The sequence below is a fragment of the Ammodytes marinus genome (assembly GCF_949987685.1).
Source record: "Ammodytes marinus genome assembly, chromosome: 6".
NCBI lineage: Eukaryota > Metazoa > Chordata > Actinopteri > Uranoscopiformes > Ammodytidae > Ammodytes > Ammodytes marinus.
In genome coordinates this window covers 18,812,849-18,839,945 of record NC_137235.1, presented here as the reverse complement: position 1 = coordinate 18,839,945, position 27,097 = coordinate 18,812,849, and the positions used below count along the sequence as shown (strand labels likewise).

General features: G+C 41.8%; 1 protein-coding gene across 1 annotated transcript in view; it reads right to left on the bottom strand.

Annotated features, from left to right (window-relative positions):
- prr36a (proline rich 36a) overlaps positions 1-25,268 on the bottom strand; it is a gene marked incomplete at its 3' end in the record, with an annotated part of 35,038 nt that extends 9,770 nt beyond the window's left edge. Inside the window, exons 1-3 of the mRNA XM_080028819.1 lie at positions 25,026-25,268; positions 10,329-11,002; positions 10,094-10,187 (exon numbers count right to left, since the gene is read on the bottom strand). Of these exons, the coding sequence (XP_079884945.1) occupies positions 10,094-10,187; positions 10,329-10,902 (668 nt within the window). The 5' untranslated portion in view covers positions 10,903-11,002; positions 25,026-25,268. The remainder of the gene's footprint in view (positions 1-10,093; positions 10,188-10,328; positions 11,003-25,025) is intronic.
- Positions 25,269-27,097: the final 1,829 nt, after the last annotated feature.

Sequence of the window (27,097 nt, the reverse complement as noted above, 5' to 3'; positions counted from 1 at the left end):
CCTATTGAGCATCTTTGGGGCATCCTCAAATGGGAGATGGAGGAGCGCAAGGACTCTAATATCCACCAGCTCCTTGATGTCGTCATGAATGGGTAGAAGAGGGTTCCAGTTGCAACCTGTGAAGCTCTAGTGAACTACATGCCCAAGAGGGTTAAGGCAGTGCTAGAAAATAATGATGGCAAAACAAAATATTGACACAAAGGGCCCAATTTGGAAATTTTTTCTTAGGGGTGTACTCACTTTTGTTGCCAACAGTTTAGACATTAATGGCTGTGTGTCGAGTTATTTTGAGGGGACAGTAAATTTACACTGTTATACAAGCTGTACACTGACTACTTGACATTGCATCAAAGTGTCATTTATTCAGTGTTGTCGCATGGAAAGATATAATGAAATATTTGAAGAAATGTGAGGGGTGTACTCACTTTTGTGAGATACTGTACATACATATATATATACATATATACATACATACAAACATATATATATACATACACATATATATATATACACATACACATATATATATATATATGTTTATCAGGACATTACAGAAAATATTGAACTTTATCACAATATGCTAATTATATGAGAAGGACCTGTGTGTGTGTATGTGATATATATATATATATATATATATATATATATATATATATATATATATATATATATATATATATATATAGCGCAGTTTGGGGAGGAGGAAATAAAACATGGCTTTAACTCAATTATTAAGCTCCCGGTCTACTGCTCAGCCTGGAGGAGTTATTATGTGACAATGCACTAATCCACACAGTCACTCCAACTGCAGCTACAACAAGTGAAACAAATGTTCCTATCATCCTCTCTTCTTGCATATAGACAAGCAATAGGATTCAGCATGTGCTCTGCTCCTAGCTCAGTCACTTAACTGACCACTAAGCGTGGTTTCTGCCCTTATGGAGATAAATCTGACTTTTCTTTTTTTTCTTTTTTTTTTACAGGATTTCCAGAAAGGCAGAGGTATAGAACAAGAGAGGGTTGTTTTGTCTCACACTTTGGGACTCTAGTCAAACCAGGGACTCGTATCAATGTTGAAAAAACATGGAAAAGTGTATTTTGCAGAAAAAGTTACCTTTAAGCCAACTAGGGGCCGAAAACTGCGACCGGAATCTGTGTTATCCTTGTCTATAGCATCATACCTCACTGAACCTGATGGTAAAGCCATATTTGAGAGATGAACCAGACAATTTTTATTTGATATAATAAATCACCAACTCTTTACCAGCTAATGTAAGCGTTGCCAACACCGCCTCTTTCCCTCTCCCCATTGGGCATCACAAATGCAAATCTACTTGTTATACTGGGCTAAGTTGATTGGATATGTAAGAGAGAGAACATTCGTAAAAAAACAGATTTGAATAACCACATCCAAAGCCAAAGCCTAGTGCAATGAATGAACGGAACCTGAAACTTGATACATTATACTTTTGTCCCATATGTGATATCACTCAGTTATGAATTCTAGGGCCTTAGTGAGGGACACGTGAAGACCTAACGGCAAGTCTTCTTTCAATAACAGTCCTGCTCTGATCAGCTCAACGCAACTAAAGCAATTTCCATACACCAACAACCTCTTATGGTATTCAATTTGTCAAATCAGACAAGTGACACGTCCAGTGACTATTCTGTGATCTGTAAGTCAGGCTTAAAAAAGGGCAGGGATACTAGTCCAGAAGCAGTAGCATACATAAACTCTGAATCTTTTGCTCTGTTATACTGGTTTCTGTGAGATCTTCAAACAATACATTTATCTTGTCATGCTCCAAGAATTTGACATAGTGTGTGATGCAATGCACTACTGCATTGGCTAGCCTACAAATAAAAAAAGTTAGTAAATGAGCAAGTCATCAGCCGCAGGCAGTACAAGACCTCTTTTCGACACTTAAACCCTGGTGTAAAAAAACAATGCCAGACCTCTGCATGGTAAATCATTTGTTTGACATCCGTTTCTAATAAAAACAATTCACTTTAAGAACCAAAAAAAAACAAGCTAAAAAACCATTGCCTAAAGGAACTGTGTGACCTGACCACCAATTTAAAAAATCTCCATTATGTCTTCTTTTGGACTTGGTCTGATGTTGACATGAACTGACAAAGACACAATGACTGGCTTCCAGTAGAGTAGCATGCCAGCACACAGATGCTGCTCCCACATTACAATAGCCATTACAATAACCTTTTTCTTTCCAAGATCAGACTGCAACATCACAGACATGGACTAATAAGGATATTGTAATTGGCTGCCATCAGACAGGAGATTTGGGTTGTAATGTGAAGTCAAGTCCACCCACTGGGAGTATGCACTTAGATCAAAATCTGCTCCGAACAAATGTAAGGTAATGATGCACAACAGTAAGAAATACAAGCAAGACAGGAGAAAAGGGCACGAGTCTGAACTTTTGAAAAAAAACTATGCATTAATTGTGGCTGTTTTCATGTCCAGGCAAAATAAAAATTGATGGAGCCGCTCAATTATAGCATGAATCAAAGCGGATACAATTGAGTCGGCGTTCTCCAAAAGGGAAACGTGAGTGAGACTGAAAAATTAAATCAGACCGAGAGACAGAAATGAAGATAAGAGTTAAGTGATGGGAATAAAAGAGGGGTAAGGAGAGGTCACAGACACAATATAACCCCCCTCCCCCGTCCATTATTTTAAGATGAGTCATAACTCAAAGGCTAGATCCAGAGGGACGGCACAGAGAGCTAGAGACCCACTAATGTCTGCACTCCACACACTGCCTGTAGGTGGTGGCTGGTGGTTGTGTGTTGTTGGTGTATTAGTATGGATTTCATTTCCTGCCAACACAGAGTTGAAATCAATACAAATCACAGTCCAAAGGGAGGATGAGAGGCACTACACAGCCTTCTTCAGGGTTCTAATGACCAAACACAATGTCTTCATGAGGTAAAAGGTCAGCACAAGGACATTGATACACTTTATAGCTTGCTTTGGAGTGTTTACAGTAGATGCAAACAACCTTGTATAACAATGTATTAAAATACTGAGCAGCTGCAACATCTGCTTGGACAGAAGTGTAAACATAAGCCACACCTACTCCCCTACCATGCATCATCCATGACTCCCTCTTTCCTCTTGTCCCTGTCTTAAAAATGCTGCTGGGAGACGGCCTTAGCATACCCACCACTGTAGATTTTATTATTCGATTTTTAAATCAAGCCAAAAAGGCGAGGGCTCTCCCGGGAAAGTACACTTTATCCTTGCTGCAGTAGGTGCATCTTACAAATAAAATGAAGTCTAAAACACAAATGTTTGTGTCCTCGCCGATTTTCCTCCTCATCATTTCAAGAGCACCCTCCAGGACAACAAATGGAAATGGAGTGCCCAAACAATACCTTGTTTGGCTTGTAGGCCGTCCAAAACCAGTCGTCTTACTCCTTACTGAGAGGAGCACACATTCCTAGGGTTTGTGTGGGCCTACAGTTATCTCCTTGACAATAAAGAGTCTGAGAGGGCCTGAATCAGGTCAGTCGAGAGTTAAGACGAAATGTTGCAGCCTAGCAATAGCATTGGTAGTGTTGGAGCTTAGGCCCTAGGCCCCAACTGTCCCAGTGATGGATGCCATGGGCCGTTTCTGTGGGGACAGTAATCTCGCTTTCCTGCCAAGACTGCCGGGGGTAAATGACAGTTTAATCTCCAATGGGACAACAAAGAAGTATATGGGAGATGAGCAAGGGAAAGGAGCAGACAAATCTAAAAGAAAAAAGTGTGTTGCCCAAAAAGAAAGCAATTATTCTAAGGCCAGAGTAATGGTTTTGGTGTGGTTAAATTGTACTTAATAGCCCATTCAGTTGATCAATAATGAGGGAATATTCTGTATCAGAGGAACCAAAAGGTACTATCAATCTGCAATACTGGTCATTCCCAAAGGTGACCCATTTAATAGAAATCATCGTCCCGATCATTCAGCACCATGAAGGCATAATCTTGTTCTCCTGTTCTCCTCATGATACACAACTATACTCTGCATTTCTATATTTGCAGCTAAATAATTAATGCCAACGAGATGGAAAATGGGTTGTTGGGAAGGCTTGAAAAGGTCCTAGCCAAATGCCCAACAATTTACATGCAGAGACGGCATGACAAAAGGGACATGGGGCGAAATAACTGAGATTGAAATAGGGGGTGGGGTGGACAAAGACTGATTGCTTAGGCAGTGAGGACACCATAACCCACCATAGAGGAGAGCAGAAAGCAAAGCAGGTGCAAGCCTTCAAAACATTTGACTACTACAGTTTTCAAGTTCTCATTGACCACTTGTATGGTGAGATTCACCCGTTTGGATGGATTGTGCTGAGACACATGTATGACACACCTGCCACATTACTGCGTACAGTAAGTGTGCTCAGCACAGATCCAGCCATTTTCTTTCATATCCTATCAAGTCTTATTGCCACTTTCCCCAGGCAAAAATAATTTCTCCAGGAGATAGCAGTTGAACGCAATCTGCAAAAAATCCCATTTGCTCCTCATGAATGATACTCATGGTTTTCATTGCTCCCTTTGGACCAATTTAATTGAATATTTAATGAGAGACTTGTCTTTTTAATTTGTCACAGGCAGTATGCTAAAACAGAATACTGGACTGACAGCCTTTGCTATTTCCATCAATAGGTCTACCTGAAAGAAACTTGACCGTAAAAATGTTGATGTGCATTCCTGTGTGCCAGTTGGGGCAACAATATATTGCAACATTAAGAAGAAAAAAAAAGTACTACTGTGCTTTAATAACAAGGAAGAGGCTATTTTGTTGCAGCTAAGTAATCTCATTAGGTAGTTTGTCAAATCCTTCTACACCCTTAAAATCTGTTATGGCCACCATGTTCAAGGTCATGATTAGTGCAAGTCACTGTTTGAGCGAAGAGATTGGTCTTTTGGGGGATACTGCCTGACTCTGCCAGAGAAACAGCACGAACACCAACACTGACTGAAAAGCACACCACTACTACTGTTACTACACAAAGGATTCGACACGCCAGTGACTTTGTGCCACCTTGCCAGGCAGGTGGCACAACATGCAACACATATCATCTGCCACAAGTTGTCCTCTCTGTGTCTCAAGCTGAGAGGCCCAGGGAAAAAGCTCCTGTAATCAGATGCTTACAGTTTAAATATCTGTTTAATTCAGGAAGACAAGCTTCTTTATGTAAACACCCTTCCCCACACACTCTTAGCTTGCCACGCCACAGTATTAAACACAACAAAGATAAATCGGATTTTTGGGACTATTAGTCAGATAAAAACCAATCCATTCACCTTTGCAGGTGAATGGATTGGACAAAGGCCAAAAAAACATACTTTGTAAATATTACTGTGATGTCACAGTAAAAGACATCACAGTAATATTTACAAAGTAAGTTTTTTTTAACCCTATATTTCTCTTTCTGTGATGTCACGAGAAGGAGAAATATAGGGTTAAAAAAAACACTGTTTCCAGGGGTTGACACTAAGGTTTCAAATGCACTTGCCCATAGGGCAAGTACAGGTAATGTTTTACTTGCCCGAATGTTGTGTTCACTTGCCCAAAAAAACTGTTAAACAATGATATATACAGTATAGGCTAATTGAATTATACATTTTAGCGATCTCTTATCTCTTAAATGCAAACACTGCTTACTAGTCTCATCCTGACCACATAAAACGAACAACAATTCATATAAGCCTATATATCATGACATCACACACTACACCAAGCGCTTGGTCCTGCTGCAGCATCGTGAAAGGGCCTCTTTTTGCCATGCACCTTGCCCAGGGGCTCAGAAAACTCAGTCTAGCTCAGAGTCAAGCTGAATGTTAGCTTCCACAGAACAATTTTACTTATTTAAAACGGTCACATTGCCAAAAAGTGATCGTGTGGCATAAAATGATTAAAGTCCACCATGTTAAAGCTATTGCCCAGTTATACTGTAAGTAAGAGGGGGATCATTCATTTCTATTCATATTGATACCATTATAAAGACTCCACAATCCAAATCTTTATCGATACCTTTCTATTATTTTGTTTAAAGAGAACTGGTATTATTGCTTTAATTGCTTATATGATGAGCAGAGCTCAGGATAGGACTTTAAGCAGGTCATAATTCCATATTTAGGCCTACTATTTAGTTTATATTGCTGGGAAAACAATTTTTTACCCAAACTGTAGGCTATTATTCAAGCTTCCCGCAAAAAACTAAAATTTCTTATTTTCTTGATGTTACATTTGAACACATCATGATGTCATTTTATTGACCTGTGCCTAATAATCATTTTACTGAGCCGACCTGAACACATCACATTTGAACCGTTTGCGATTTTTTTTAGCTAACTAGGTCTTATCCTGCAGATTTGAATATGGATTTAAAAACTATCCGATTTTTTAACTGCGGGACTTGCTACAGTCTCTCGTTTGTTGATCACCGCTGCATTGAATGAATGATGAGACGGTGCGGAGCCCGTCTGCAGCGGCAGCGGCTCAGCAGACAAGTTTTTTTTTTTTTTGGAGACGGAGCGGGTTGAAGGAGTTTCTTCAAGACAGTCGAAGGTAAAACACTTTTACAGTCCGTGATGCGGTCCAGTGATGGAATAATACGCTGAAGTAGGCCTAATTAGATGAAGATGACCCGACTCGATATTTAAAATGATATAATGTGACCTAGCCTACTGGACTCCATAGCCGTATCGATAAGCTCAAACGTTATTGATTTCTGGGTTTTGAATATAGCGGAACCAGGTCCGTAGGATAGAGCCGGCCTTCGGAACGTAGACAGCGAAACTGCGCGCACACAGGCTGTGTGTGTAGTGTGTGTGTGTGTGTGTGTGAGAGAGAGAGAGATAGAGAGATCGAGTGCGAAAGAGCGACCGTGATGCTGCTGGCTGCCGCGCGCAGCTGCTCAATTGCGAATATAGCCGATCTATTTTGTGTTAGTTAGCGGGAAAAAAAATGTTTTGCAGACTGTAAAACACATGAATACATAGCCTAGACTACAGACAAACCCTCTAAAATCCACTTGCCCGTCTGGGCAACCAAGAAGCAATCTCAACTTGCCCAAACATTATTTTCAGTTGCCCCGGGCAAGCGGGCAACCGTTAGTGTCAACCACTGTGTTTCTGCCTTTTCTCAGACTAGGATGAACCGATTTAAATTTTTTTTGCACATTTATACTACATAGGATCTCAGAATTCAATACACCTTCATATTCAAACCGGTGAAGTAGGCCTTTAATGACCTGGTCAACTTTGGAATTCTACAATGGATGAAATGGGGGCGGGACCTGATAAGCCTTTGGCTTCTTCCGTCTCCCTTCGGACAACACAAAGTATGATGTATGAATATTTGCAAGAGAAAATTGTGTATTGTGTGGAATTGTCCGAAAGAATAATAAATAAAAATAAAATAAAATAAAATAAAATAAAATGATCATTTGGAAAAAGCCTTTTGGGCAAGCTTAGTCCAACTAGAGCACTCTCTATCCAAACCACCAGCTCAGTATGAGAGGGATTATGATCCTAGTCAATAGCTCTGTGCCCTGGGGAGGTGGGGCTGGTTTCTGCCAGGGGGTCTGTTTGGGACAAAGCGGCAGTTCTTCAGTATCGTTGCCTCTGTTAAGGCTCTCTGTCTCAGGTTATTTCTGCTAACATGACTCGCAGTCAAGCAAAATCTGACTCAATAACGGCCCAAAGCCCACAATGGACATTGTTCTGCACTGCTCTCTTTCAGGGCATCAAGATAAACAAAGTCACATTCTCTCTTCACAGTTTTTAAATGGGGAACTACATACAGTCCCCTCCATAAGTATCGGAACAGTGAGGCCAATTCCTTTATTTTTGCTGTAGACTGGAAACATTTTAGCCTGGCTCCGCCCGCTCGCCTACTTCGGGCCAAATTTCATTTTCCCTTCAGTAGTCAGTCTGGGTGTACAGTGCATTTCCCAGCTTTAGCCGGAGAATCTACAGTCGTCCAATCAGCGAACAGAGCGAGTGGCTGAGAACGATGACGTCGAAGTCGCGCTCCAGTTTCAGTTGAATGCTGCGTTCCTTTATACTCGGAAGAAGGAGATTTCCGACTTGGTAGTTCCGAGTTCCGACCTGTCTGTGTTCCAGTGCATCTGCTCGCGAAAGTATGGACGCCTAAAACCTTTCTCGTCCAAATAACTAAACGTTAGGCTCTAACAAGTTACTGTTGCCAGGTACCGGTAGATTCATAGACTACAATATGTAGTGAAGTCGGAAATGTCCGAGTTCCCAGTACAACTGGAACGCACCGCCAGAAGCCGGCTCATGACACACGTGACGACCAAACGTGATGCGATTGGTTGGCTAATCCAGAGTGGCACTGGGCAGATCTAATAGTTTTAAACTTCGACAGACACCCGCCTCCAAGTGAGTGAACGTTTGCCAATTACAGCACTTCCAGACCTTCTGTACAAATGAAATGAAGTACGATGGTCTGGTTGGACCAGGCTAGACACATTTGGGTTTGACACCAAAATATGAATATGATACAATAGATCAACATTTAAGCTTTCATTTCCAGGTATTCACATCTGGATCTGATACACAACTGAGAAGATAGCATTTTTTGTAAAGGAACACCACATTTTTAGGTGAGCAGAAGTATTGGACAGATAGACTTAAAGTAAATTAAAGTGAATAAGACTTAATATTTTGTTGCAAATCCTTCGCTTGCAATAACTGCATCAAGCCTGTGACCCATTGACATAACAAAACTTTTGCATTCTTCTTTTGTGATGCTTTTCCAGTCCTCATTCAGTTGCTGTTTGTTTTGGGGGGTTACTCCCTTCGGTCTCCTCTTTAGCAGGTAAAATGCATGCTCTAAAGGGTTTAAGTCTGGAGATTGACTTGGCCAGTCTAAAACTTTCCATTTCTTGCCCCTGATGAACTCCTTTGTTGTTTTTGCAGTTTTTTTGGGTCATTACCTTGCTGCATGATGAAGGATCTTCCAATCAGTTTGGTTGCATCTTTCTTTAAATTGGCAGACCGAATGTTTCTGTAGACTTCTAAGTTCATTTTGCTGCTGCCATCATGTGTTACTGTGTTGTTGTCAAGATGAACCTTTACCAAAGTGATGGAAAGGCTAAAGTTTGGAGAAAGAAAGGATCTGCTCATGACCCCAAGCATACGAGCTCATCTGTGAAACACGGTGGAGGCAATGTCATGGCTTGGGCTTGCATGGCTTCTTCTGGGCTCATTAATCTTCATTGATGATGTAACACATGATGGCAACAGCTAAATGAACTCAGAAGTTTACACAAACATTTTGTCCGACAATTTAAAGAAAGATGCAACCAAACTGATTGGAAGATCCTTCATAATGCAGCAAGATAATGACCCAAAACACACTGCAAAAACAACAAACGAGTTAATCAGCGTCAAGAAATGGAAGGTTTTAGACTGGGCAAGTCAGTCTCTAGACTTAAACCCTATAGAGCATGCATTTTACCTGCTAAAGAGGAGACTGAAGAGAGTAAACAAACAGCAACTGAATAAGGCTGCGGCGAAAGCCTGGAAAAGCATCAAAAAGGAGGATTCAAAAGTTGTGTGATGTCAATGGGTCACAGGCTTGATGCAGTTGTTGCAAGCGAAGGATTTGCAACAAAATATTAAGTCTTATTCACTTTAAGTCTATCTGTTCCAATACTTTTGCTCAACTAAAAATGTGGTGTTCCTTTACAAATAATGCTATCTTCTCAGTTGTGTATCAGATCCAGATGTGAATACCTGGAAATGAAAGCTGAAATGTTGATCTATTGTCTCATATTCATATTTTGGTGTCAAACCCAAATGTTTCCAGTCTACAGCAAAAATAAAGGAATTGGCCTCACTGTTCCGATACTTATGGAGGGTACTGTAGTTAAGATCTCAGAGATGGGGAAGATGTTTGTGAAAGACGAACAGGAACAACAAAGGACAGGGAGAAAGGGATGATACAGTGTTGTTAGTAAAATAAAAAAGGGGTTTTTCAACTGCAAACAAATGAATTTGATATTACTCAATAACTCGCTTTCTGATTATGATAGCCATGCATACCTGGCGGTCCTTAAAACGGAACCAACAGCAGCTTTTGCTGTGGTTGAAGTGCTGGCTTTGGGGGCAGTGGGTGCCGGTGGTCTACTGGCAGTGGCTACAAGACAAATGAAAGAACATGAAAATGAGACTGCATAGAATTCAGGCTGTTTAAGACGGCAGAAATGAAATATTGTCAGGCACAACACATAATGAGTGACACTAATACAACTGAATAATACTTCTCATTCAGACTTACATGAGGTTTTGGTTCTAACAGTCTCAGCCACGGGTCTCTTAGGATTGCAGTTTGCTGTTGTCGGTTTGGTACCATTTGTTACTGTGGCAGCAGCAACAGAGGTAGTCCTGGCCGTTCCAACTGGCTTCCTATCAGGTACTCTTGTTTGGTTCTTGACCGTGTAGGAACCTGCTGCTACACCCAATGGTCTTTTAGGTACAGCTCCCGCAGCTGATGCTTTGGCTGTAGTTGTTGCTGTTTTCCTGACTGGAGCTACAGACACATTATGAGTTGATTTTACGTCATTCATTGTGCGGTGAGAGGCAGCACCTGGCCGTGAGTTGGCTCCAGAAGCCCCCGCTGATTTAGCTGCGGGCTGTGTTTTACTTGCAGCAGCTTTTGGATTGACTTTAGGGTCTGCCGTCACTGGCTTGCCCTTGGCCTTTGGAGCAGCCGCCGGAGCTGCATCGTTCGCAGCTTCCTCTGGTTGCGACGGGGCTTGCTCTGCTATGTTGTCCTGCGATGGGGAGGCCTCAGGTACTGCTGCGGTCTCAGTAGGTTCCGTGGGTTCCATGGTAACCCCATCCGGTTTCATTCCCTCCTCCTAATAGTGTAGACGCCGACGTTGCTGCTGTTGTTTACAAGGTCCAGTCGCTCTCGTCTTTAATGGCCAGTTCGTCTCACACTTCAATGATCTGTAGAAGAACAACAAAACAAAGATCACAGGGATGTTATAGAATGTATTTTTACTGCACACCTCTTAAACAAAATGCAGAATTTAACCATATTGAACTCTGGAGATCACATGGTAAACATATCCCTGTCTGCCAAAGGAAATGCCATGTATGGTAAGGGGCCCTCCAAAGAATCTAGGGGGAATCTGGAAAAGAGGAAGTGAGACATGGGAGATGCAAAAACATCTTCTCTAAACCAGTCACTCTCACCCACAGTGTATTGTTACATTTAACAGAATTACCATGATAATGCATCACAATGCTTGTGGCACCAAAATAAAACTTAGGGATCACCATTAAAATACCACAATAAAAGAAACCAGGGATATTTTAACTGCAGCTTTTATGGGGCAGAAATGGGGACTGGGCTCCACATGGTTCCAGAATCATGAAGCTGAAAGGGGAAAAAAAGCTGTGGTTTGGAACTGTGACAGCCAAGAGTATTCACAATCTCCTGACATGACACACAGCTCACAGAGGACAAGGAGAAGGAGGGAGGAGGTGGAAAACCAGCACCAAACAGCCCCATTTGTGGGCCACTGTCTTCCTCTTTATCGAGCAGATGCATATGGTAATCGTCATGTCATTCTTAATAAAATTTGTGTGCTGGAATATATTCCTTAATTGACCGCACTACTGGAAAAACTTGAAACGATTGTGGAGTGTAATACACTCTGGTGAAGAACTGGAGAAAAGGAAGTGGAGGGGTGAGATGTGGAGGATTGTGTGCGAGTAGTCACATATAGGCCTTAGAACTCATTAACATCATTCAAATTCTCTCTCTTCCCGGATCCGTTATGGGTTTACCCCCCCCCCCCCCCCCCCATCATCCCTTTCCCACTCTCCCTACTTGTTTGCCCCTCCGAGCACAGTAGCTTCTCCCCAACCCCTCCCGATAATGCCTCTCCTTTTTCCTACTTTGCCACTTGTTCACTCCTTGGTCACACCCTTCCCTCCTCCCACTGCAAATACGTTGTAGATGTCCTTCCAGTAAACTGCTCCTCAGATGGTGTAGCCAGCAGAATATCTGTATATAACGAGCAGTGCAAGAAATGAAACAAAGACAACGATTGAAAAAATAATAATTGATATACAATAGCAAAGAAGACCTATGAAAATAGATTTATAAAGAGTTGAAGGAACAAAATGAGTAGTAGAGAAACAGATGTTGACACGTCCAAATTACTACAAAAGAAAGGCTGGTTCAGTCAGAAGAATGAACAAACCATGACAGCAGTTCAGAAAGAGAGCAGACTCAGCCCTCCAGTGCAAACTAATAAGAAGGTCAAAGGCATAGATAGTGTATGAAATGCAAGCCATTAAGACGGATAATATAACATCTTGGAAAAACGTTCCAATGAGCAAGATTTTCCACAGACTAAACTAAAGTGTAAAATAATAATCATGGACTACAAATGTTTGCCTTCAGGGAGGATAAAGCATCTATCTCCAACTGACTAATGTCCAAAATACATTTTTGAATCAACTCTTTTGGAGAAGCAGCAGCAACAGCTTGTTCTTGTTAGAGCTTGTGCTCGTCAATATCTTAGATAAAATGATGATATTGTTGTGAATAGATCCGAACATGTTAAGGTTAAAAAAAGGTCCCTCTATGCCTTACTTGTTGTGTATCACAATCTAAAGACAAATGCATATTTCACAAAAACACCCATGCCTGAACAAACCCACTGAAACCACCTGATCTCTTGTATGGCATAATAAAGTCCTACTACCCTTTGGTTCAGCCTTGGAAAAGTCACACAGATTGACTCAGTGGTTGCCTTTAAAGAGTGTTCACACCTCCCGTCTTCTCTTGTTTTTCTGGTTCTACTCTGGGCTCTCTGGTAACAAATTTCACACAGAAAGAAAGACGAGCAGTAACCTGGATTCTCCTTTAATAAATATCAAGGCTTAAATGAGCATCAATTAGCTAATGTGCAAAGCCTTTGGGACAGTGTTGCACAAATCAAATCCATTGCCATCGGCCTATTCGTGTTAATGGGAACGATTGGATGTCATAGCAAATTGGGAACTATAAAAGCAAAATCTAAAATAAAAATAAATCAAGATTTCACACCACTGATGTTCAACATCTTGAGAATGAGTTAAAGTTGGCTTCTAACCAGTAGTCTAAATTTGAATCTTGATCGACCTAGTTTGTTCAGACGGGAAAGGGCGGTATCAAAAACAGAAAGACAGGGAGCTTGACTGGCTCTGAGACGAGTATAGCACAGTTTCACTAGTCTAGGATTTAGCAGAATGAATCAAATTCCTCGTGTGGTGAGTGACACCCTTCTGGGCAGGTAAATGCATAATTTCTAACCAGCACAGTCACTATGTGACGCAGCACAGGGTAAGTGAATGGATTATTAAAATCCCATCCACACACGCACGCACGTTAAGATAAGTGATGTTTTACTAAATTACAGTGAGCTGCTCTGCAGCTATAGCGCTTGTTTAAACATTTAAACACACTTGACACCAATACTAGACATCCTTTTTGTAATTCCTCAAGCTGTTGACACGTAACTGAAACATATTGAGTCAGAGCTTTAGATTGTTTAGAGAAATACCTGCACGACAGTACTGGCAGCAATTTGTAAATAGACTGCCTGGTCAAGACCAACAGCCTCATGCATTTTGATGAAATACAAGAAAACCTCTATTGTTTTCTATTGTCACTCAAATTTGCACAACAATTGCTATTTCACTGAAGATTTTAAACCATATTCAGGACGCAGCATGCCTCTTGGTTCACTCTATACCCCTGGTGACAAATACAAATTTGTTCAAAGTATTGTGATGATCAAAACAAAGGCCCAAAGGCTGAAATACATGTTTAGTCCAAGTGGAAGAAGAGTGACAGTGTTTCCCCCAGAAAATGTCTTAGTCAAGGTGGTCACTGCCCCGTGTTGGGGGAGGCGCGGTGCAAAGCGCCGCGGCAAACATTTTAGGGGTATTTTGCTCAAAGATGCCAATGCGCCGTAAAGAAATAAACAACTGTTTATTTGAATACAAAAATAAAACAGACACTGACCTTACAGTTGGCAATTTTGTTTGCTATGTGCAGGTACAAATTATGTGTAAACGTACAGACAGTACAAAGCACAATTAAAGAAAACTTCTACTGTTTTGGTGCAATACTATACAGACACACTAAATATAAATAATGGACCATACATTTAACATCTGTATGCACATCAAAGTGCAAATACAACTTTTTAAAGTTCCTTTTTGGATGGGGGCTGTTGTGCGATTAATGGTTATTTTAAGCCTACTTGCTTGATTTATTTTTAAATACAGAGGTCGTTTTGGAACATGTATTTCCCAATTTAAAACATAAAAATAAAGCAGCATTGAAAATTCAGAAAATAAATCTTCTTGGCCTACACTAGCATGCTGTTTTAAAAATAACTTTAAATAATAAATACAATGTGTTTTCCCCTTAAAATGACTTAATGCATTTCAAAGACAGTAGGCCTAGTTTGGCACTTCTGTAAACACTTATGCCTCATTTCCACCGAGTAGAGCGGGTCGGAGCGGTTCGGTCCGGGTAGTTTGGCTTTTCACTTGCCAAAAGTTGGGTAGGGTACGGTTTAAGCGCACCTAACCGCTCTGAGCCGCTCCCGATCTCAGTACTCCTCCGTAGGGGTACTAGCCGCCTGAAAGGGTGCCGAAACGGCGGAGCCGTCATTTGATTGGTCGAAAGAATAATTTCCGCCATGTGTAGTCATCTCGGCAAGAGTGAAGATAGTCTTGTGTTTTGGCGAAAATGTGAGCACAGCTCTGTTTATTGTGTGGTGTTTTTCCTCGTCAATAAATTAATCAGTTGGTTACACTGTGTCCCATAGTCACGTAGCTGCCGCAGCCAGCACTGTTCGCTCACTGTCTCTGTGAGTTGCGCCGAGCCGTCTCTGTGTGTTTACGCCATAGATAGTAGTAAATACACGCTCACAACAACACGGGGGGAATAAATAAAGAAGCGGCTGGTTTGAATCATTTCCGCCGTTTGTAGTCACCTCGGCTAGAGTGAAGGGAGTTTTGGTGACAATGTGAGCGCGGCACTGTTTATTGTGTGGTGTTTTTCCTCGTCATTAAATGAATCAGTTGGCTACACTGTGTCCCACTGCTACGATGTCACGTAGCTGCCGCAGCCAGCGCTGTTCGCTCACCGTCTCTTATCAGTTGCATCGAGCCGTCTCTGTGCTCACAACACGGGGGAATAAATAAAGAAGCGGCTGGTTTGACCAAGCAAAAACAAGAGACTGCTGGCTTGACCACAGTTGTTCCACAGCCCGATAGTTTGACCCACAATCTGGCGGCGGCTATCGCAGTCCAGCCTAAACCCCGCCCTACCAGTAAGGGTAGGGTCGGCGGTGGAAACAACACTGAGATTCTTAAAAGTGAGCTGTCCCGCTCTGAGCCGCTCCGATCCGACCCGCTCTACTCGGTGGAAATGAGGCATTACTGAAACTTGCCTGGGCCATCACTCTCATGCCTTCTTCAAACTTTTCTCTGCGCTGATAGGTTGTGTTGCCACAGTGATGTGGAGTCTCACTATTCTAGCTTTGCAGAGCACTTCTTTCTGTTCAGCTAAATATCCCCATAGAACTGCACTGCGTTTATTATCGCCACCAGTTAAATCTCGGTTTGCTTCTGCTCGTTTAACTCTCCCGCGTGCATGCCGTGGTCGCGCCGCAGACACAGAGCAGCTGATAGAGAAACGCTTGGAGAAACATGCTTTTTACCGCAAATCGCGGCCTTTCGCGCAGTTATGACCATGCACAACACGCACATCGCGCTTGCTAGTACATTGATTGTGCAGCACAAAATAAATAAATAAATAAATAATTAAAAAAAAAATTATTTTTTTTTGGGGTCGGTTGGTAGTCAAGGCGGGAGGCTGGCGTTGCTAAGGCGGCCGCCTTAGCTATAAAGCGCTGGGGGAAACACTGGTATATATATTCAGCCTTTTCACTTTAAGATGTTTAGAGGGAGTCTGTCTAGAGTCTAGACGGAGAAAGAACTCAGTGGCCTCAGTGGTATTTACATTCCAATTCTAATAAAGAAATATGGCCTTGTGTGTCATTAAATCTTACTCTTGACCTCTGTCTTGAGGCAGTTTAATTACATCTGTCACGGCCCATGTCTAAGTCTCCAACTATACACGCCCAGACATTGGAAGTGGTGTCTGACAAAATGGGTCACTTTTAATACCGTGTCTAATACAAGTAGAGAGGGAATTAGCAGTGAGCATGGCAGGGGTTTGGAATGTAATGCATAGTGTAGACTGCTGGAGGTGCTGGTGGAGGGGGATGGAAGAGGCAGTTAATACTGATGCTAGGGCTTATTGTCATCCGTAGGTTTGCCCTAGACTGCTGCTGTCACAAGGCTGAAATTGTAAAAACAGTAAAGAGGCAATGCACATTAGGTGTGTTACACATTGATTGGGCATCTAAACTCCGGGTGAGCTTTAAGAACCTTACAGCTTTTATTTTTCAGAAGAAAGTAGTAAACTGAATATCTTTGGGATTTCAGGTGTTGGTCAGACAAAACCAGCTATATAAAGACATCACTTTTGGATTTGATTTGATTTGATTTCACAATTTTTTTACATAAGTAGGGCTGGGTATCGTTATTTCTATTTTATTATCAATACACTTACATTGGCTTTGATACTGGTTCTTGAACAATATCATGTCCGATTCATTAGAAAAGGGCAGATTTCAGATTGCGGCCCCTTGTTGGTTACATTGAGTCCATTTACTGATGATGAGTTTCTACTTTAAGACTCATGTCAATGCTGCATCTGCTCTTCGATGATTAATGGTAGAAATGCATGCCTAAATCAGCAGCGGTATCAAGAGCACATCCGACCCATCCACATTCCAGCTCTGCTGTCTTCCTCAAGACTCCTCAGTCTACACAATGACAGCTGGCTGTGTTTATGTGCGGGTGTGTGTGTGTGTTAGTATGCAAGTGTGTGACCGCGGAGGACCGAAAGGGTCATAGGGAGGTCCGATGAATGTGTGTGCTCTGTTTGTACATTCATCAAATGGAGCAGTGTTTAAGGAGATTGCCAATGAACAAAGAGTGTGTAGGATGAAAGTGTGTATGATGTAAAAATGTCTCACAAATTTAGGACATGCAGACAGAAAAGAAGGGAAACTGGGATTTAGTGGGTCTCCACTTCCTGCATTCTTTCAATTCCACAGGCACATTCAATACATCTCTACATTCTGACTCGAACCGCACCTTTAAACAATAAAAATAAACTAAAGCTTGCCTGGTGAACTTGACCCTCATGGTTAGTGGTTTGTTATAATATTTTTATACGTTTGGGAAATTAAGGTGTTTTCCCAAGCTGAAGCTCAAGCCTCAGTCCTGAAACTGCACACATACACTTCCAACCCTGTCTACTGCTATCATCACCACTACTACAAGGGTAAACCAGCTATATCTCACTATGACACACACACACACACACACACAGAGGGTATTTCACGAACAAAACCAAGATAGGGGGACATATCAACATTTCTATCGTATTTCTCCTTTGACAAAGGATGACTTTGTGATGTGGCTTAAACTCACTTCTTGAGTTCCGATTAATAATGAAGCCAGGCTTGTGTTGTACAATGTGGTGCAAGCTTATGAACGTTAAAGAAGGCAGGCTACAGACAGGAATGCATTATTAAAAGCAGAAAACATGAACAAGAATGCACTGCCATGATAACCAAATAAGGCAGCAACAACATTGTCACATATTAATAAAGCCAGAGATGCAGCTTGGCCATCACGTTTAACAGGCTTCTCCACCAGAGTTAGACCAACAATGATCTTGTTGAACTGATTTTACTCAGACAGCACTCTGGCCCTGCCACTGTGTGTAAATTAACGGTCTTCTCCACAGCAAAGTGGTCTTACATGATCTGATCTTAAAATGATAGTGACAGCTTGCACCAGGTTAGGAACAACCAATAAACATCAAGTCAATGAAGTTCAATATAGCCTGCCATCTACTAGAAGTTACCATACAACACAGCAATTGGTTTATTGACTTAACACACAGTGTAGTGTACTGCTGGCTGTTCCGAGCACAGACAAAGTCAAAATGTGAATTCCTTCCTTGTATCTATAGAAATGTTCTGGTGTTGTCTAGACTCTACTGTATAGGTCATGGAAACTTTTAAACCATAGGCAATAGAACATGCTGTTTGACAGAGGTGTAATTACTCAAAGAATATTCAGCAGTTTAGACTGGATATCAATGAGACATGGAGTAACTTGTAGATGAACACAACCCATTAATCACTATATTTATTCCTCAGGCAAGAAGAAAAAAACACACCGAAAGCAAAACTGCCCCATTCCTTGTGGGACATTGTGAGGATGGAGGAAGTAAAAACAAGCATTCTTTCTCACCAAATGTCTCCCTGAAGCAAAACAACAGGAACACATGCTTGTGTGCTACTACAGGCAGTGCTTCTTTGTTAGGATATCAATAGAACTTTGTATTTTAAAACAAATCACTTTAAAACATTTATCTTGCTTATGTGCATGATCCATAGTGACAGTAAATAGGCAAAATCTAAAAGCAATATCACAGGTGGATCTTAAGCACAGATCTGTCCAACTAAAAGGAATGAAAATGAAAAAAGTATAATGTCCGTTTATGAATAACCACTGACTGGACACAACATGAGTCACAATATAAAGAAATTAAAATCAAACCAGCAAATCTCACAACTATATAATATGTTTTCCGTTGCTGGAAGTGAATTTGTAGTGGTATGTTAAGGCCGCATTATGCCAAAGAAAAGGAAGCACCCCAAAATGAATTATCGCTTTCCCACTTTTATAATCAACATCCTGTATGGTGGATGAAACATTTATGCGATCTGAGAACATGAAAACATCACCCAAAGACACAGCACTGCTTAACATTTCCCCTCCCCCTTAAAGAATTCCCATGTGGGAAGGGAAGGGTTATGGCTGGGTGGGACTGCTTTTTATACATGCTGGGGTACTTTGCAACAGGAAACCCATTTGTCAGACAGTAAAATACATTTCACAGCAATATCAGTATTTTGCTATTTTCACATTCATGCATGTGTGTGGGTGTGTGGTTGAGAAGGACAGAGGCTCCTTGCAGAAAACTATCAAGAAGATGAATGGCAATCCATCCACCTTATTAGGAGGGGGGGGGGGTTGGGCTTTCCATTACGCATGCAGCTTATTCTCATCAATTCCATACGGGACACTAACATGTGCTAAGTGACTGTAAACCACTCAATGAAAGGGCCATTAGAAGCAGGTGGTTAAATGTGACTACAAGTGAAACGGACTAAGCCTGTTTGCCTTTAAAGGAGTGGCAAACTAAATGAGGTGGACTAGCGGCTACTGGCAGCGGGAATGGTCTAAAAGGCTGCAGGGACATGGGTATCAGTCTGTTCAGAACCTGGCAAGGATTTCAAAAAGAAGCGGCCAAGCTCTGCTGCCAACCAGGACAGGCCAACAGTGGAGTGATTAAAGTCAGGAGGAGGGTGGTATCATCAAGCAGGGAGGGATGAGTGAGGGCATGTATCCGTGTGCATGTAATCAGATCTGGCACCAATACAACAACCATGATAGTCTTAAGTGTTTCTGCACATAAGTGATATAACATTAGGGTACAACAGGGGGAGGGTGGGCAAACAAGCCCTATTGTCTGCACTGTGCATAAAGTAACCCCCTCAGGCGTGGTGCTGCGGGGAGTGGGGGTGGGTTTGGAGTGGATTAACTTGTGCAACGGGATGGAGGAGGAGCAGCTGGCGCGGGTAACTTCACCCAAAAAAAGAACCCAGGGATATCGAATAGGCTTCAGGGTGAAAGAGGGAAGGATGGATGGCGCCTCTTTCATGCAGAACATCATGCATATCACATGGACACACTGAATGCAGAGATAACCTTAATGAACTTGCTCAAGGGACTGGAAGTCACACGTTAAGCATCACTTTTATATTAGATAACTTGTTTGCTGCTGTAGTCCTGTTGTGTCAGTGGCAGTACCAAGGCTATAAAATAGATTTAGACCAGGCATAGTGCAGTATAAAATTCATACTTGCTTCCAGCCAAGGACCTTTGTACGTTATTATCTTCTTCCCTATTTTTATATTTCCTGTTGCTTTCCACAGGCAACTAACTAATAAAAGTAGAAGGAGGGGGCTGGAGAAGACTGTGTGCAGCCAGGCATGAGAAAAACTGCGACAGTACCTCTTATTCACATCACTTTATCATTTTGGTGTCAAGTGTAAAATGTTCAGTTATATGAATTCAACACATTAAAGACAAAAAATAAAAATCTAACTACCGTACACAATTCTGTCAAGGTTGATAGGCTGTAGAGAATCCAGAGCTGCAATATTAAAAGCCAGCCAACAGTATCACCAGCAAACTGGCTATAGACAGTCAGGCATATAGTCAATACAGTACAATGCTGGAGAGCCTGAGGGCCAGATCAGTTACCATGCCTCTCACTGGGCAGGGTGAGCTGAGGCCAGATGGACCGTGATCCCACATCTCGCCTGCCTGCCTGCCTCACTGACAGTCACCCATACCCACAGTTACACCCCTAAATGCTGTGAAATACACACAAACCAATTACTGAGCCCCTAATTGACTTGCGCATCCCCAGCAAAGGATAACAGGATATAGGCCTACCCAGCGTGCTCAACACAAATATATACTGTGCACCTTGATTAATCTCAGATAGCCTTGGATCCATAAACAAAATAGATTAAACTATTCAGTATTGCTACAGTAGAGTGAGAGTAACAGACAGTCTACAGACAGTGTTGAGTTGTCGACACAAGCGGTTTGGGGCCTATTCATCATCATCAAATCTGAAATCTAATCTAGTTGAGTCACACACATGTTCCCATTATCTACTGGGTTGGCCCTTGTACAATTTGTATAATTTCAATCTTCAGTTTTTAAAAACTCAACAGACTGTTAAGAAGTTTGACTATGGGTCCAGCAGAGGACGTTCTAAAAGTTCACTATCAACTTGCATGCACTATTGACGTAGCAGTAAACCAAGCAAAAATAAAATAAAAAAAAAGGACATTGGCGACTGTGAGCAAAGCTGTTCTGATTGGATAACCATGACACCAGTAGTACTTTTGATTCAACATCTAGATGACAAGGTCACCAAAAAAAGATAAGGATGATTACTGACTTTGTAGAAAGCAGCTGCATTGAGAATTCCCCCAAATAATATTTATTTAAACAACTGCCATGCACTATAACAACAAACCTAAGGACTCACTTGCTAGGTTGTCGACCCAGTAGCAATTAGCAGGGCAGCAACGTAAAGTGTACAACCTCATCTGCCTATATTTTGCCCACACTCATCCCTTCCCTTAGGGAGTATATAAATGTGTTCATGCATAGACCAAGCCTTGAACCTCACCAGGAGCTTGTATAAAAAATAAGATAAGAAGATTTTTGGGGTCGAAGAGCTCGAGTAATTGCACAAAAAAAGATTATATTTTGGCGTTTTTCGCTTTTATTAGACATATTTTGAGAGAGAGTTGAAAAGAGGCAAAGAGGGGAGGACATGCAGAGAACCAACCGCGTTTGCTGCACTGAGGACTGAGCCTGTAGGGGGATGGTCTAACCACTACATCACAAGCGCCACCAGACATGTGCAACTTTATCTATTGTACCTTCTCTTATCACATGCAAATATAGGGGCACTTTACAATGCTGCAAGATGCATCAGTGTAAAAACACAGGAGACAGAAAACATATGTCTATCGGATGGCATTCAAGGCTCCCAAAGTGAACTAACAAACAGACGAAAGTGCTGAATTACTCTTTCAATAATTACAGTGCACTGAGCCTAGGTCCACAGTTCCAGACAGACTGAGTGCCTCAAAATGCAGCGCCAGCGTTCACCACTCTATCCCAATGGGCAGGAGAGTGCCAGGCTCCAAACCACAGTTAGGAGAGTTACAGCACCACACCGTCCCATGCCCCACAGCTGAACAGCCAAGATCAACACGGGAGATAAACAAATCTGAAGGCTGAATGATCAAATAATATAGTTTATTAACCCTGAATGTCATCCGAAACAGATTCAGTCAAGCAGTGGTGAGTTGGGATTGAATTTCCATGGGTGTGGGACAGAGACCGATCCTGGTAGCAGACGGTAAGTGCAGCTGACGTCCAAGCAGATTTTGGAGTCAGTTTTCAGACAAGAGACAGGTTGAAAAGGGCCAATGTTGTGGGTGGTACAAATGAAAGCCCTTTACAGATTTTTTTTAATTCAGCACTACTAAGCCAACCTACAGCTGAATCAGTTAGGCGATCGTCACTGAAGTTTTTCCAATAACAAAACTGCTGAACATTTACCCGTCCCAAGTAGGAATATTTAACGGTCCTCTTAATCCTATGACCAAAACCCAACCAGATTCAGTTGACAAACAAAATCTCTCAACTTGAGTTTTCAGAAACTGAATGTAAAACAAATTTTTCATGATTTTCTGAGATTTTATAGAGCAAACCGTTAAAAATCTTGAAATGTATTGATAATGAACTGCGTTCACTCCATTAGTAGGGGTGCAACGGAACAAAAAACTCACGGTTTGGATTTTTTGAGACACGGATTGGATCATATAACAAGACCAATATGACTCTGCTTTCAATAACATTGGTCATTTTATTTTAAACATCAACAGTGAATTACAAAATAGTCTGTGTCCGCAAAGGGGGGAGGGGGGAGCAGTAGTTATACATTTGTGGAGATTTTAGATTATGAAAACTCTTTTTACACTTGGCTTGCAGTTTCCACATTTTTACTACCTTATGAATCCTATTGGCCTGCTCATGGTCATAGGATGCAGTGAAGTGTACTAATTTGAGCTCCTCTTCTGGTCTGTATTGGCCTCTAGGAAGAGGAAAGGGAAACAGAGGTGTGGACAGTGGAAGTGGCTTTGCAGGATAGAAAAACCCAGATGTCCCAAGGTGGATATGGCAAAGGATGTGGGTCTATCACAGAGGCAGGACCTCATCGGGAAATAATAATAATAATAATAATAATAATAATAATAATAATAATAATAATAATAATAATAATAATAATAACAATAATAGCCATAAAGACACCAAAACTAACTGTTCCTTTAAGATGGACTAAGATGCTTCCCTAAACTTAAATACTCTGTTTAGAAGCTGTGGATTCACTTCCTGTTGGACCACAAGAGGTCTGACAGGAAGTTAGACCTCTGTGGGATCCAACTGACACCAAACATATGTAGTCAAATGCAGAATAACATACTGCATACTTTGTTAATTGCTTTTTTGGGGGGGCCAAAAGTAAGATTTGTCCATGCCATATTCCACATAATGGGTTTAAAAACAACTTCAGAAGAGAAAGAAAAGGATTTGGTTGTTCTTAAAATGTTGCCTGTGGGGTTCCAAACAATAAGTAAAGCTAATTTCAACAGTAGTAGATGTGGAACCTGACTGGCACCAGTAACTGATGAGCACCAAAGTGCAAAATAAATAACTGATAAATATAGTGTTTTATTGAACAAAGCTCAACTCAATGCACCATTAAGCTATTGACCAATTTCCACTGGAGTGTAGGATAGTGGGGTCAAAAATTGACACCAGTATCGACAGTGACCCTGCAGTGAGCTCTTGGGAGTTCACCAGAAAGACAGGAAAGGCGTGAAGGGGAGAGATAAAGACCATGCACGTGTAATTCACACTTGGTTTCACACTCAGGTGTCGACTCCTGCAACCTCAAAGCAGTCAGACCAGCGTTTTCAGAAGACGGCGCACTCTCCCCAGTAAGTGAGTATCTGGATGTCAAATACCTCTTTAAAGCCAGGGAAGAGAGTCACTGCTCCCACGCCCTCATCCTGCCCACCACACAGCAAAAAAAAAACACAACGATTATGTAATGTTGGACTCTGAGCCAAAAAAACGCAGCATCCCTCTATCGCAGAGACCTGCAGACGATGCCGTCTGATAGCCTGCCTCTGGGCGCTCTGTACTCCTCCTTCTTCCTCATGTCACTGTGCCAAGCCAAGAATGAGATCACTCCATGTGCACGATGCAAATATGACAACAGAGATGATGATGGCTATGGTAAGACACAACTGAGAGTGTATTGAAAGACCTGGGTGTCAGCAGGCAGGAAATCAAAAAGGTTCAAAATGACTTTCTTATCAGACATGAGCCTAACAGAAAGCACAAAGGAGATTTCATTTTTGGTTGCAGGGTTTTATTGAAATCTCAAAATGTGGTAAGCTACTTTTTATAGACATTTTATTCCCCATCTCCACCAGTGTCTAATATGTTCTAAGATGTTTAAACTGTGCCTATGTTATCGAGCTGTAGGTGGTCCCATGACCTCACTTTTGGAGCCCTTCTTTCTGGGTGTGTGTTGTTGTTGTTGTTTTCGTTAACCCCCAAGCCTCAAGTGAAGCTTTAATAATACCATTTGATGGGAACAAACACGCTGAATTCCAGGTTTAGCAAAAGGCCCAATTTAGCCTCACAGAACAATAGCGGCGTGAGCTTCTAGGGCAGAGAAGCACAAGAAAGCCAGTCAATAAAATCCATCATGGTACAACCATGACAGTGCCAGCTCTGTCTCATTCCAAAGTACACCTAAGTAAATGGCTTTTTGGGAGAAAATCTCGTATCAAAAGCACCGACCGTTCCGACCCATGCTAACGTGAACGTTACACATCCATCACGATAATATACAGCCGCGAACTGCATTCCACGTCACATTCTGGCTTCAAAACAAGTAACATTTGGTCCATTAAAAAGACACACCAAAGGGGGCGAGGGGCTTCCTTAGGCAACACATTCATATTTGAGTTGCTAAACTGTTCAAATAATACAAAGAAACGAGGAGGTGATGCAGCGTTAACTTAAATAATTGCGCTCGCGCTTGAAACGCTACAACGTTATTTCTCCTTACCTATCGACCGCCGACTCTGTTCTTGGAGACTCCTGGAGAAACAAACAGTCCCTTCCTTTCGGATCCAGCTATGGGCTTACATGCATTTATGCACTAAATATGTCGGTAGAGACGTAAATTACACGGGACTAACAATGGAGCCGCGCAGTCAGCGGCGTAGCGTCTCTTTCCTTGTCCTTCCCTCCACGTTTGAGCGTCGGCAGGCTGCTTCCCTTCATGAAGGATGGACCCAGGCGGGGGGAGTTAGTGACAGAGCAGTCCGGCAGCAGATTGAAAGGAGAAGCGTGGTGGTGGTGGCATGGGTGGTGGTGGTCATAAAAGAAAATGCAGATTAAAATCCCGCGAGCGGTCCAATCAAAAGCGCGAGACTGGTGGTTATGCAAAACAGGGATGACGTTGAAGTTTAACCAAGCGCGAGCTCTCTTGTGTCTTTTGGCGCGGGAGGGGTGGTTACCAATCGGGGTCAGGCTCCTATTTCTTGCGTCCATGCTCCGGAGTCCTGAAGATTGTCAGGGTGTAAGAAAGACTGTTGAATTTACTTTGAATGTGTAAAAACTGAGGGTAGAGGGCTCTTATTGTAGATGTAGGCTAATAGTGATTTGTTTTCATTATAGCCTATCTTTGAATAATGTAGGCTCTATCCTCAAGATAGAGCAAAACAGGAATCCAGTAAAATTTGGTGAGAGGGGTATTCCAACAATGAAGTTTGCTTGCCTATTGCACTTCTGTAAAGCTGGGGATTTACAAGGACATTTTCAAACTCAAAAAAGACAAGATTAATTTATCACAATGCAACTAATAGTTTTTTCTTTTGAATTTCCCTGTATGGTAAATGCCTATGTCTCAAAAACATCAGCCTCCAATTTGTAACACATGATCTTATATAGGCTATTCACTCTATTTGACTGAAATTGACTGAAAAAGAGGCAAAGAAAAAAAATGCTTGAACCATGAAAAGTTCACAAGCTGTATCCCCAATAAAGCCCTAATGTTTAGTATCTGTGCTTACAATGAAATGTGACACCAAATTGCATGAGTTGTTCTCGCTTATATACACACACACACACACACACACACACACACACACAAAGGGCTTTCTGTATCCAGAGACTTGTCTAGTTGGGAGTATGCCTAATTCTGATCCTGATTCTTTCAGTTTCTCTAAAACTTCACTTGGTATTTTCTTGTAGGCCTAGTTGTAGTTTAGCACAGCATCAACTTCCCTATGGTACAAGCCCACAATAGCTGCAAGTTCAATGCTTTTTTCTTTTCTTTTTTTAAAAATGATGAGCTGCAGCTGCAGGCTCCACAATAGAAATTGAAGAAAAGGGAAGAGGACATACAAAGACTATTGCAACTCAGAGAGAGAGAGAAAGAGAGAGAGAGAAAGAGAAAGAAAGCGAGTTGAACAGTGTCAATGCATCAGACATCAACTGTTGTTTTCTCTGATAAAACTCAGATAAAAGGAGAGAGAATGGAGAGATTTGGAGACATTCAAAAGGAGAAGCATGGGCAGAGGGACACCTAGCTCTGTGTGAGGGGAGGATTGCAGGCTTACCAGAAAGCACCAACCACAGCCTCACCAGTGCACACAATTCAATGGGCCTCAATGAAGAATAATGGTGAGTCATGTCTCTGCCTCTCCATCCCTGCTCCTTACCAACCCTTCCGGCAGCTATTTCATCAGCGGCCTGTCAGTCTTTCCAGTCAGCTAAGGGGCCCAGTGCCAGAGCGAGGGGGAAAAGCCAACGCTCACCCTAAAGTTTCACTAATTCTTTGTTAGTTTGCAGTATGAATGTTAAAACAATTGTATTGTTGATGCAAATCTCAACACAGAAATCATATTCTTGCCAAAGGAAGTTGCCTTTGGAGTGCTAATCCACCAGCAGTATACTGGTTATATATGGTTAAAACATTAAGGCTTCCATCTTTCATTTGACTAAGCTACACACACTAATGGCATCCATCATTATATTGCAGAGCTGAAAAACCTACTAAATCCCCCCCACATCCTGCCCATCCATTTGAGATTGCTTCGTAATGTAGTTACACAATGGCATGGCTGGTTCGTG